The sequence below is a fragment of the Octodon degus genome, unplaced genomic scaffold, assembly GCF_000260255.1.
Source record: "Octodon degus isolate 3935 unplaced genomic scaffold, OctDeg1.0 scaffold00055, whole genome shotgun sequence".
NCBI classification, from domain to species: Eukaryota; Metazoa; Chordata; class Mammalia; order Rodentia; family Octodontidae; genus Octodon; species Octodon degus.
Genome location: NW_004524631.1, coordinates 11,633,357 through 11,646,771, shown reverse-complemented (window position 1 = coordinate 11,646,771; position 13,415 = coordinate 11,633,357). Strand labels below are relative to the sequence as shown.

Genomic DNA, 13,415 nt, shown 5'->3' with positions numbered 1-13,415 from the left:
TGCTTTCTGCTCTGTGCTGCTCTGCGTTGGACCCAGCTGAGTATGGACTGAAACCTCCAGTAACTGTGAGCTAAATAAACCTTTCCTTCCTTCATTTTGGGAGTCGGGTATTTGTCCCAGCAACGAGAGAAGAGTAACTAAGACAACATATAACATGGTTGTAGCTAGAGGAAATCCTAGCATTATCTCTGGGTAATTTTGTTCTTCACCATGTACTAGGTATAGAGAAACTCTTTGAACAGTCATCAGGCTACTGAACAAACCAGCACAAGCTCACAAGGCCAGAGGCCTAAGTAATTTTATCAGCATAAGTCTAGCTTTAAGTTTGAATGCTCAAGTATAAGTAAATGTTGTAATAACTTTCTGCATGACTGATTTTTGGTGCAATGATACACAATTTTACCTGCTTAGCTCCACAGAAAGGTGGCACATACATCTGTCCTTTAGGACAAGCCAGAGAGTGTGAAACACTATTACCTCTAGCCCATATGGATACTGCTGTGCCACTGAAGAGGCAACAGAAAGGTTAACTGTCATTACTCTAAAATGATATAAGGGGGCCGGGAGATGGCTCAGTAGAATAAGCACTTGACTGGCAAATGCAAGGATCTGAGTTCAATCCCTGGTTCCGCAAAAAAAAAAAAAAAAAAAAAAGAAAAAAAAAAGAAAAAGAAAAAAAAAGATTTAAGGCTGCTTCCAGTCTTAGGCACAGTGACTCCCCTGTATCTTTTCAACTATCTGTGTATTTTGGAGGTAGAGCTTATACTGCATTTCCTAATGAATAATGAATAATTTGTGAACTAAATAAATACCACAACACTGTCATTTTTTTCAGCATTGGAGACTGAACTAGTACTGAGCTACTTGCCCTGTTTTTATTTTGTGAGGTAGATTCTAAGCTGCTCACATTATAGTTTATTGGAGGCTTGAAGTTGAGTGCCTTAAAAACTAACTAGATAAGAGTCTTTTGTCAAGGTACCTTGAGGAGTGGTTTCTGAAAATGCTCCTTATCTTGCCCCCTAGGACCATTACTTGTCTCTAAGCTCCATGACTCGATTTATGAAACAAAGGATAGAGAAGTATAACCCCTGTAACAGATGACATTTCTCAAATCCCTCAAGTTCTTCTGCAACGTGACTGACACTTTTTCATCAAGTGGTGAGTCTCTTTCTGGTCCCTTTGAATAGGAGAGAGTGGGGGCTTGAGGGTAGCTCAGCTGTTTGGGCAAACCCAGTCAGGCGCAGGGGACTGTGGTTCGATTCCCCAGCTCTACATGCCATACCAGACCTGCCCTTAAGGCAGCCTGAGCCAGCCAAAATAAAAATGAATAGGAGAGGGCTTGTGACAGTTCTGACTAATAGAAGTGATATTATGAGAATTGTAAGGCTGGGTCATAAAACAGAATGCGGTTTTCACCTGCCTTGCAGAAAGAAACATATGTAAAGTACTTGGAGCCCATGTTTGAAGACTGTTTGGAGTCTTGACTATGTTAGGGTTTGTTAGGCCATGAAGAAAGCAAACCATTTAGAGAGGCCAAGTACAGTATGTATGTTATTCCAACCCAGGAATAGGCCATTAGGCACATTAATGAGTAAGCCTTCAGATGATTCCATTCCCAAGCTGCTTAATCATTCCCAAAGTTCAAATCCTCTTAGAAAAGACCCTAGAAATTATGAAGCAGAGATAAAACACCCCTGCTGTGTCCTGTGTGAATTCTGACCCATAGAATTCACAAGTGTGACAACCCAGTTTTGCTAAGCTATAAGTTTTGGGGCAACTTATCAGCACTGGGATTACTAACTACAACAAATGACAAAGAACTGCTTTAAACTTTTAGATTTTTCTCTTCCAGTACCAGGGATTGAACTCAGGACCCTGCGCTCGCCAGGCAGGTGCTTATTCTACTGAGCTATCTCCCTGGCTTTTAGTTTAGTTTTTTTTTTTAATAGGTTCTCACTCTGTAATTGAGGCTTGCCTTGAACACATTATGTAGCCCAGGCTGGCCTTTAACTTGTGATGATCCTCCTGCCTAAGCCTCCAAAATGCTGGGATTGCTGGGATTACAGGCATGTAAAACATGTCCAGCTGCTTTAAACTTTATAAATAAGATAAGCAAGTATGTAAAAGGGCTTGGTGCATTGTATTCATTATCCAATTTCCATACCTGAAACCAGGAGTGGTAGAATACACTTGTCTAAAGTGGGAGTGGACAGGAAACGTGGGAAAAGCAAGGTGAAGAGACTATTAACAGTGGGAGAGGCCTAGATGGCCAACTACAGCAGTGAGATGGGCAGCAGACTCGTGTTCCCATGTACCACTAGGGGGCATTCTTTTCACTTACTGTAAGAAACCTGGATATATTTTGAAAGTAGATGCAAGATGTCCTGAATATGGAACTTAAGACAATAAAAACAAGATTATTGTAAGGATTTTGGCCTTAAAAACAGAATGAAAGGATGGATGTTCCACCACCTAAATACAGAAAACTACAGGTAGAATTGAGAAGATCAGTAGTTTCGTTTAGGCTATTTAAATCTCACATGTCTATTGGACTTTAAATGGAACTGTTGAAGTGGGAGCTGTATGCATTTGGATCTGGTTTCAGCAAATGAAGTACTATTCTCCATTGCCAGTTAAGTTTCAAGTTTACATTCTAAGAGGATATAGGGACCTGTCTTTATAGTCAATATTTTCTTTAATTTCATTAATGATGTAAAAGTATATGTTAAGTGAAAGGAGCAAGTTATAAATGATCTCATTTACACATACATATGTACATGTATTTATAAGCATATTTATTCACTTTTCAAAAAAGAAAAAAACAAAAGGGACTATGCCTCAGCTAATTTTGAGGTCAGTACTACTTTACTATAGCACCAGATAAAAATATCATTAGAAAACTATAGGCCAATCTCTCTCTCTCTCTCTCTCTCTCTCTCTCTCTCTCTCTCTCTCTCTCTCTGTTTCACACACACACAGTCAAGGTATTAGCATATTAAATCAAGCAATATACAAAAAGAATTATGAACTCTGACTCACTGAATGTTATGAACGGAACTGTGTCCCCTTCTAAATTATTTTCTATGCTGAAGTCCTATCCTCAATGTACTTGGAGATTGGACCATACAGGGGGGTAAAATAAGGTTAAATCAGGTCACACATAGGACTCTTATCCAATAGGATTGATGGCCTTATTGAAGAGGAAGCAATCACTCTCTCCTCAATCCCTTCCACATGTACCAAAGAAAGCCACAGCAAAAATGTGATAAGTAAGGAAGAGATTATTGGAAACTGAATCCTGCCAGAGTTTGACCTGGGACTTTAGCTTTCAGAGTTTTAAGAAGTAAATCTCTCTTGTTAAAGCCACCCAGCCTGTGGAATCTTATTATGGCAGCCCAAGCTAACTAATAATGGGTGTTTATTCCAACAATATAAGGTTGGTTCAATATTTAACAACAAATGTAATCCATAAAATTAACAAGCTAAAGAAGATAAATTACATGATGGTATCATTTTACACATAAAAATATTTGACAAATCTTTATTCATGATAAAAACACAACAAACTTGGAATAGAGGTGAATTTCCTCAATTGGATAAAAAATTTATAAAAACCTTACAGTTAACTTACTTAGTACTAAAAGACTGGGGCTGGGGAGATGGCTCAGTGGAATAAGTGCTTATCTGGAAAGCAGAAGGGCCTGAGTTCAATCCCTGGTTCGGCCAAAAAAAAAAAAAAGACTGAATTCTTTCTCCTTAAGATTGGGAACAAGACAAGGCTGTCTGCTCTTACCACTGCTATTCAAGGCAGTACTGGAAGTTTTAGTCCTGCCATGAGGCAACAAAAAGAAATAAAAGGTAATAGATTGGGAAGGAAAAAGGAAAATTGTCCTTATTTTCTTTTTTTTTTAAATTTATTTATATATGTGGGGGGGGCAGCTCAGCCCACCAGGGGGCGGGGCTGGCTGGCACATGGTGCTGGGGGTTTGAACCGCGGTCCCTGTGCTTTGCTAAGCTTGTTCTAAGTAGGTGCTTTAGACCACTGAGCCATCTCACCAGCCCCTTTTTTTTTTTTTTTGGCGGAACCGGGGATCGAACTCAGGCCCTTATGCTTGGCAGGGAAGTGCTTATTCCACTGAGCCATCTCCCCTGCCCAGGAACTTAACTAATTGTCCTTATTTTCAAGTGATATGATGGTATACACAGGAAAGTCCCAAGAAATTGTTAAAAAAATTCCGGAACTACATAATTCTTCAAGGATGCAGAAACACAAGATCAATGCACAAAAGTTGATTGTGTTTGTTATGTACTCACAATGAACATTTGGAAACTAGATTTATAACAATTAGAAGAATTAACAGAAGTATAAATCTAGCAAACATACACAAGGTATTTGCTGAAAACTACATAATGTTGATGAAAGAAAAATCTAAATAAATGAAAAATTGGAAGGCTTAACCTAGTAAAGATGTCAACTACTTCCAAATAATATGGAAGTTTAATGTAACTCCTATGAAAATTCAGCAAGATTTTTCTGCAGATATAGACAAGCTTAGTACAAAATTTCTGTGGAAAGACAAATTAGAAAAGCCATTGTAATTTCAAAAAATGAATAAAAGGGAAAGACTCAACTTATATGACCCTGAACCTCGAACTAAACTTACAAAAAATTAACACAAAATGGATTCAAATGTAAAACTATAAAACTTTTCTAGTGGTAACATTTTTGAAATTTGATTTTTATTCACATTTAAAAACTTGGGAGGGGGCGGGGAGATAACTCAGTGGCGTAAGGGCCTGCCTGGCAAGTGTAAGGTCCTAAATTCAATCCCCAGTACTGTAAACAAACAAACAAACAAACAAAAAACTTTAATAGATAAGAAAAGCATGAAAGTTGTGCCCATTGTGATACCACGTCATTTTCAGTAGACACACATATTACATATTTTTTAGTGTTCCTAGGGATTAAACCCAGAAATTCCACCAGCCCTTTTCTTTTCCTTTCCTTCGCCTTTCTCCGTTCCTTTTCTTTTTTAAAATTTTGAGACAGGATCTTGTTAAGCCACTACATAGTCCAGGCTGGGCTCAAACTGCCCAGTGTCCAAGAGTGTTGGGATTATAGGGATGTGCCACCAAGTCTGGCTATGCTTGGTTATGTTTACATCAGGCTATACATATTTCCTCAAATGTTTATTAACTGTAGCTTTATTTTTGAGACGGTGATATATATTTTTGTTGTTGTTGTTTTTTTTTGTTTTGTTTTGTTTCGTTTTTCCAGGCTGACCTCAAACATGTTATATAGCCCAACCTGAATTTGAATGTGCAATCCTTCTTCAGTCTCCCAAGCACTGGGATTACAGATGAGCAACACCACACTTGGTTTCAACCTTTTTGAAATGCACAATAGATAATCATTATCTATACTCACCATAACTATTATCTATAATAGTCACCATACTATGCCATATATAAGATACTTAAAAGAAAACATATAAAAAATTTTTCAGACTTGGGCCTAGATGAGTTCATAGACATGACATTAAAAGCATGATCCAGGGGGCTGGAGAGATGGCTCAGTGGTCTAAAGCACCTACTTAGAACAAGCTTGGCAAAGCACAGGGACCGCGGTTCAATCCCCCAGCACCACATGCCAGCCAGTCCCGCCCCCTGGTGGGCTGAGCTGGACACACACACACACACACACACACACACACACACAATAAATAAATGTAAAAAAAAGAAAATGTTTAAAAGCATGATCCAAAAGAAAAGAATCTATAACTGACTCTGCAAAAGACCCTGTTAAGAGGATACAAAGACAATACGCTAGAAGCAAATATTTGCAAAGTGCATAGTTAACAAGAGACTCATTGAGAATGTATAAATAATTCTTAAAATTTAATATAAAGAGACAAAGAATCCTGTTAGAAAATGGGCAAAAGATATGAAAAAGATGTATTTCACTGAAGAGGATATATGGACGGGAAATAGATTTGTCAAAAAACCTTAAGTCTGGGTTGGCCAGATATCTCAGCAGGTTAAAGCGCCTGCTTAGGCAGACACAGGGATCAAGATTGGATCCTGGCGTGCCATGCTGGCTCCACCCCAGGGTGTGCTGATATGCGACTGAGACTAGGCATGGTAGCATGTGCTTGTAATCCCAGAGCTTGGGAGACTGAAAGCAGGAGGATCACTATGAGTGTGATCTGTGTAGTGAGACCATGTAGACCCTTTACTAAATGCATAAAAAAACCCTTAAGGCTAAGCACTATGTAAAAGGGCAGTGTCGGAACTTCATACCATGGAGCCAAATAAGTAAATAAACCTGAATTTATATAGTACGCCAAAAAAATTCTGGGTCTTGAAACTCACTATGTAGCCCAGGCTGGTCTCAAACTTGCAATGATTCTCCTTCCTCAGTCTTCAGAGTGATAGAATTATAGGCATGTGCCACCATGCCCAGCTCCCAAAATGTTAATTGAATTAATCTGATTTTGAAAATTAAATAAGGGGCATAGAAATTAATTTATCAATGTTTCAATATCATCTCATATCACAAAAATGTTTAACGTGGCCTACAAAATCTAAACAAGAAAAATCATAACACAGTTTGAGCCCTGCAAAATGATGGTAGCTGCAATAAAGAAATAAAACTAAAAATAAACATAAACATAAAGCTTTAATTCTAAATCACTTAAGCTTCCAGTATGGTTGACTTAATATTTAAGGCCAAAAGTGAAACCTAAGGAAAGTGACAAAAGTGATTTCCATTAGACTTAGGAAATAAGATATTCTACATAATTGTTATCAAAGTGTCCTCCCTGGACAAGCAGCATCAGCATCATTAGGAGAATTATTCAAAATACAAAGTCTCAGACCTCATACCTAAGATCTATTCAATTAAAAGCTCTGGGCATATGGCTCAGATATCTGTTTTAACAAATGCCCCAGGTGATTTTGATGTAACCTAAATTTGAGGATAGTAACTCCACAGTAAATGCTCTATGCTATAGTATGATTCTTTTGGTTTTTTTTTTTTTTAATTTATGTATTTGGTCCAGGGTCTCACTACACAGCTCAGACTCATAGTGATCCTCCTGTTTTCAGCTTCCCTAGCACCAGGATTATAGGCTTGTGCCACCATGCCCGAGCTCTTGGTTCTCAGCTCAGTGAGCCTGGGGGGGTGAAGACAGCATGGCATGCGGTACTGGAGATTGAACCCTGGTCCCTGTGCTTGCCTAAGCAGGTGCTTACTCTGCTGAGCTATCTCGCCAGCCCTATAGCATGATTCTTATTGATATTTTCTAAGAAACAGAAAATGACAATTTCTACCTACCAAGAGCAACCAGCAGCAGTTCTGGATTTCATTAATGAACTTAATACAATCAATAACTTAATAGTCTGGTTTGTCCAATTAAAATTAATGGTTGAACTAGGCAAAGAACTATGGCAAACAGAAGTGATTTGTAAACCCTCAAAACAATTTTTTTAGCCTCTAAATTCACTTTTCTTAAACTGCTGATCTACTCTTGTTACCCTACTTATTGGGTGAATAGCATTTTTAAAGTAGTACACTGGATATTCTCCATATGATTCAAATGATTAAAAACATGTTCATTGAATAGACAACTAATACTGCTTCACATCAAGACTAAAGTCAAGGGGGGCCCGGGAGATAGCTTAGTAGAATAAGTGCTTGCCTGGCAAGCACAAGGTCCTGAGTTCAATCCCCAGTACCACCAAACAACAACAACAACAACAATAACAACAACAACAAAAACAACAACAACAAAAGAGACTAAAGTCAAAATGCTTCAAAAATCTCTGGAGTGTCAACAGAATGGCAATGAGTTCAGCATCAGGGCTGCTGTAGTTATACAAAAATATGGACAACAAGGATATGAAAATGCTCAACTCTAGTTCATTCATGATGTTATTCTGATCTTTAGGAAGCAGGAGAAAGATACTGATGATAAACTAGTGTGGCTTAGAACATGCGTTGAGCAAGACTGTGAAGCTTTCCTGAACAGAGAATGGACACCCTTCTCTATGAGTAGGATAGCTTGGTCCTTGGTTTCTACAAGTGATTCAACAAATTCTTTTGCAGCATAATTAGGTCCTAAGAACCAATGATTCCTCATATTAAATGGCAGGTCCAACCAGCTCCTTTATCTGGAACATTGTGCTATATTTAGTCATTCCTTAATGACTCAAATTTATATTGAAGATCAGGAAAACAAAATGGCTTCCAAAAGGGCTGGTGAGATGGCTCAGTGGTCTAAAGCACCTACTTAGAACAAGCTTAGCAAAGCACAGGGACTGCGGTTCAATCCCCCAGCACCACATGCCAGCCAGCCCCGCCCCCTGGTGGGCTGAGCTGGCCACACACACACACACACACACACACACACACACAAAATTTGGGGCCAGGGAGATGGCTCAGTAGGATAAGCGCTTGACTGGCAAATGCAAGGATCTGAGTTCAATCCCTGGTTCCGCAAAAGGAAAAAAAAAATGGCTTCCAAAATCATCAACTATTCTAGGAGCTAAATTTACCACTTCCTCTGGCAGAAGAGCCTTCTCTCCTCTTTCCATAAAAATCAAAGCCCACTTCTAGTTCTTTCTTCTCTAATCTTTTCAAGTAAGTGAAGGTCATGTGTTTGTAGCTAATCCAGTTATTCCAAAATTCCACTGTCACCTGAATTTATGCATTTTTAAACTGCAAGTTTTAGCCATTTCTTGACACCATCACTATGAGGCTTTTTTTATACTGAAGTAAACTTTTCATGTGAAAGTTACTAATTAATGTTGCTTTTTTTGAAGACTAAAAGTGCTATTGATCGCTAAAGTCAAACTTGGAGCCTCCAAATTCTTATAGTTTCAGATTGGACTTCAAACAGTTCCATACTATGAATGAACTCATATTACATTCCTATACAAATGAGTTTGACTTTACTTATCTATATTGACATGGTATGATGCACCACAGATCTCAGTAAATTTGTGAACATGCAAGCATGCAAATACCTGACAGAAGGCTCTGGAACAGTGTTTAGACTGGCTGGCACTTGGACTCCCTTTTCCCATTCTTCTTTCCATGTGTCCGAAAAGAGGTAATAGGTGTCAGGATTCAAGTGGTGAGAATCTGGAATTTTCATGGCACTGATGAGGTCCTTCCGGAATACCTGGGGAAGATATATTACATCTTAAAAAGACCACTACTATGAAACTAATTCTACTGAATGTTCTCTTTAAAATATTACCCTCTCCCAACCCAAAGTTTATTTTCAAAAAGTCAAACATCTCTTGATATTCAGACAGATAGTGAGGTTAAGCTCCACAGCCTATGTTGTAGGGCAATAATAATAAGCTTCTCTTCTGGGGGGTTAACAACTTAAGTTTGCAGACCAAAAATCAGAGAAACAGTAGGGCTTCAAGGACAGTCAACATTTTGGCCCTAGCCTTTCAAGGTCAGTGAGGACTCAGGACATAAGAGAACCTGTACTGTAACATCATGTAACTCAGTTGTGTCCCAAATTTTCTGATCAAGGAGATTATGAGGCCACAGAGGAAAGTGATCGATGATGTAGAGTGTGCCTAAGGAGTCACATGGAGAGAAAACATTCTCTTAGGCTTTCACAGAGAGCAAACTGGCGGTGATAAGCAATGGCCGTGACTCATCCACATGGCTAACACTGACAAAGGATCTGCAAACTGTGGTACAGGGTTTCAGGATAAATCCTGAGGGGATCTGACCGACCTTGTCAGATACAAAGTTACATTTCTTGTTATATAGGTCTTGCTTTATCTTGGTCTTAACCATTCAGCAGAAAAGTATAAAAAGTAAAGCCATATTAATATGCTGAGCTGTAAAAGGCTCAAGTCAACAACTTCTGACATTACCAGTCCTATGGATAACCTACTACCATTATGGACTATTGGACTATATTGGAATATTTTGAATTCATGCACCTACTATATATACATTTATCTATCTATCTATCTATCTATCTATCTATCTATCTATCTATCTATATTTTTTTCCTTTTCTGGAACCAGGGATTGAACTCAGGCCCTTGTGCTTGCCAGGCTAGCACTTATTCTACTGAGCCATCTCCTCAGTTCCGCACCTACAATATTTAAATGACAATAGAATACCCGTATCTGACAAAATTAAACAAAAAAAGGGGATACAAATGAAGGACTATTTTGTATCTGTATATTCAAAATAGGATAGATATACAGCTACTTTCTCTTAAGTCACTGAATAGAAAGATTTGTTCTAATAGTGTTTATGGACAGGATATCATGCCTTCATCTTGTACTATGAATAACCACTAAGAAGACAACAATATGCAATGTATTAATTATTGAAACTGTCCAAATAATCAGTTTTGAAATTGTTTCATTGCTATTTCTCAATAAAATTATTTTAAAAAAAGGTCAAACATCTCTAACTTCCTAAATGGCCAAATCAATTACTGTTTGGAGGGGTCTGTAGCATTTATAGGGAAGCTAGCTTATTTTGGGTTTAGTAAAGGGTGAAGTAATACTTCCTCGATTATTTTATTGGGCTCCTTGAATTTACATAAACAATATAAGGTACCAAAAGTTTATATAGAAAAATCCTTAACTCTCTTAAATTAAGGAACAAATATCCACTGATAACATAATTGTTCATGTAGCCATCATTTCATTTTACAATTACTTGTAAATAATTCTACACTTACAGAAATATAAAAATAACACAGGGTTACTATATAGCCCTGAGTTTCATCTATCCTATTTCTCTCCATATTGTCACACATTAATTTTAGTGTCCATTCATGGATATCTTGCCTGCAACAATTGTGGAATCCTAATGTGATTTTCTATTTTCTTCAGTCTTCTAAATTTATTAATGGAAATTCCTCTATAAGACACATCCCTTTCCTATTATACAATTATTTATATCATTATAGGTTCATGAATAGCTATTTTACCCTTTCGATTATAATTCAGTTTTATTATTGTCTTGCTTAAACTGTCTCACTTTTGGCCATTAAATGCTCTTTAAGTTTGGAAGCTTGGACGTTTTGACATACAGTGGTACCTTGGTTCATAAGGTTAATTTTTTCCACAATTTGGTCACAAACTGAACTAGATGGGAACTGAATCAAATTCAATGCTTAGGTTCAATACTGACCTTATGGAGAAATTTGATTTAGTTCTTGTCCAACTGGACAACTGGTTTGTGAACAGAATAATGGAAAGTATTAACTTTGTCAATTGGGTGCCACAGTATCCTATCCTTTTTAGAAGAACTGAGTGTTGAACCATGCTTCATGATCAAGCATTTTCACCCCAGAAATACAAGTTTGTTTCTATACTGGGAAATCCAATAATATCATCCCATGTATTATATATAAAGAAAACATTTCCATATACACTGAAGAAATCTTTAACAAAATTCAACACCCATCCATGATAAAGAATTAAAATAACAACTTTGAGAGCCTCAACATTATGCCTTTATGTCCACATTTCTGGAAGATCAAAGGCAGAGATGTTATGAAGCACACATTTTAGCCTTTAATGCTTATCAAAGTTCTCTAAGGAAAAACTTCATCCAAATTCCGCGGCAACAAAATGACCTTCTCACCAAGAACCCCTGCCAATTAAAGTCAGTGGGGTACAGCACAGAAAGAAAGATACAGGAAATAAAAACTGGTAGTTTATTATATAATACTTTGTATAGGAGGGTAAGAGAGGACCACAGACATATCTATTTAACATGTTTTGCACAGAGCTCAGTGTTAAGTAGTACTTAATCATCATTTTGCTGAACATTCCAATCCATTTCTATGAATTACTAGAGTGCCTTTAATAAGCTAGCTGTTGGGAAGGTAGTGGTGGTAATTTACAACTGTGCTAAACTAATGTCTTTAGAAAAAGACAATGCTAGTTCTAATTTAGATCTAGAAAGACTATCAGAGCCAAGTATTTGTTAACATCTCATAATAACTCACTAATTTCCAAGTGATACTCTAACAAATCAATTGATTACAAAATCATACTTTGCACTTAATGTCATGTTATTTAATCATATAGCATAAACTGTGTCTTCACACTTGACATGCCTGTTTATGGTGGGTTGGAGGCCCTCCAAATAGATATGTCGGTCAAGCAATGGCCGGGACATCCTCATGTCAGACATACACTGACAAAAGGATGTACAAAGGGCGGTACAGGGCTACAGGATAAATCCTGAGAGTACGTGGCTGACTTTATCAGATACAAAAGTTACATTTCTTGTTATATAGGTCTTGCTATATCTTGGTCTTAACCAGCAGAAAAGTATAAAAGCGAGGTATATAAAGTAAAGCCATATTAATACGATGAACTGCAAAAGGCTCAAGTCAATAACTTCTGAGGATAACCCACTAATATTATAGACTGCTAGACAGTGTTAGATTATTTAGTTGAATTCAAACACCTATAGTATTTAGATGCCAATAGACTATTCACCTCTGACAGGACAAAAAAAGGATACAAAGGAAAGATCATTTTGTATTTATATATACAAAATAGGATAAATTTACAGCTACTTTCGCTTAATTCAAATGAGAAGAAAGAAGTGTAGTAACAGTGTTTGGACAGAATATCCTGTCTGCTTCTTGTACTATGGATAACCACTAAGAAGATAACAATGTACAGTGTATTGATTATCAAAACTGTCCTACTAATCAGCTGTGAAACTGTCTTTCATATTTCTCAATAAATATAAATAAAAAAGTTATGTCCACATTCTAATTCCCAGAATTTATGTAGATACTAACTTATTTGAAAAAAGTCTTTGCATGTATTTTTTTAATTATGTAGTTTTTATTAGTACATGCTTGCAGTACATATATTTACTGTGGGGAGCTGGTACATGTACATACCACCTCTTAATTCCTTTTTGTCTAGTTTCACTCTCTTCCCTCCCTGCTCCAACTCTTGGTCTCCTTTCCATTTGAAAAAAACTCTATTTCCTATATCTTATTTTGTTAAGCTTGGACACCCCCCATGTTTTAATTAAAAAGAAATAAAGTTAAAAGCATACTATTAAGGCAGAGCCTTTATTTTGGTGTAAGAATTTTTGGATGTTCTTTACATTAAGTATAGCTGGGCACCTGAGGAGTCTGGATGGTGGCCACTGAATGTGGGTAGTACCCATGTGAATTCCTTGCTTCCTAGTTAGTGGATGTAAATCCACTTGCTAGGAGTTTAGACCATGTTTGAGTAATCTTTTCTTTAAGAAAACTGGGATTTATTCCTTCTCACAAAAAGTGAAGTCTGGGGGCTGGTGAGATGGCTCAGTGGTCTAAAGCACCTACTTAGAACAAGCTTAGCAAAACACAGGGACCGTGGTTCAATCCCCCAGCACCACATGC

The 13,415-nt window shown here is 37.4% G+C and overlaps 1 protein-coding gene across 6 annotated transcripts in view; it reads right to left on the bottom strand.

Moving 5' to 3' along the window:
* Jade3 (jade family PHD finger 3) overlaps window positions 1–13,415 on the bottom strand; it is a 199,777-nt gene that overhangs the window by 49,260 nt on the left and 137,102 nt on the right. For all 6 annotated transcript variants that reach the window (XM_023717850.1, XM_023717849.1, XM_023717851.1 and 3 more), the window contains one exon: window positions 9,028–9,185. In XM_023717850.1, coding sequence (XP_023573618.1) covers window positions 9,028–9,185 — 158 coding nt within the window. The remainder of the gene's footprint in view (window positions 1–9,027; window positions 9,186–13,415) is intronic.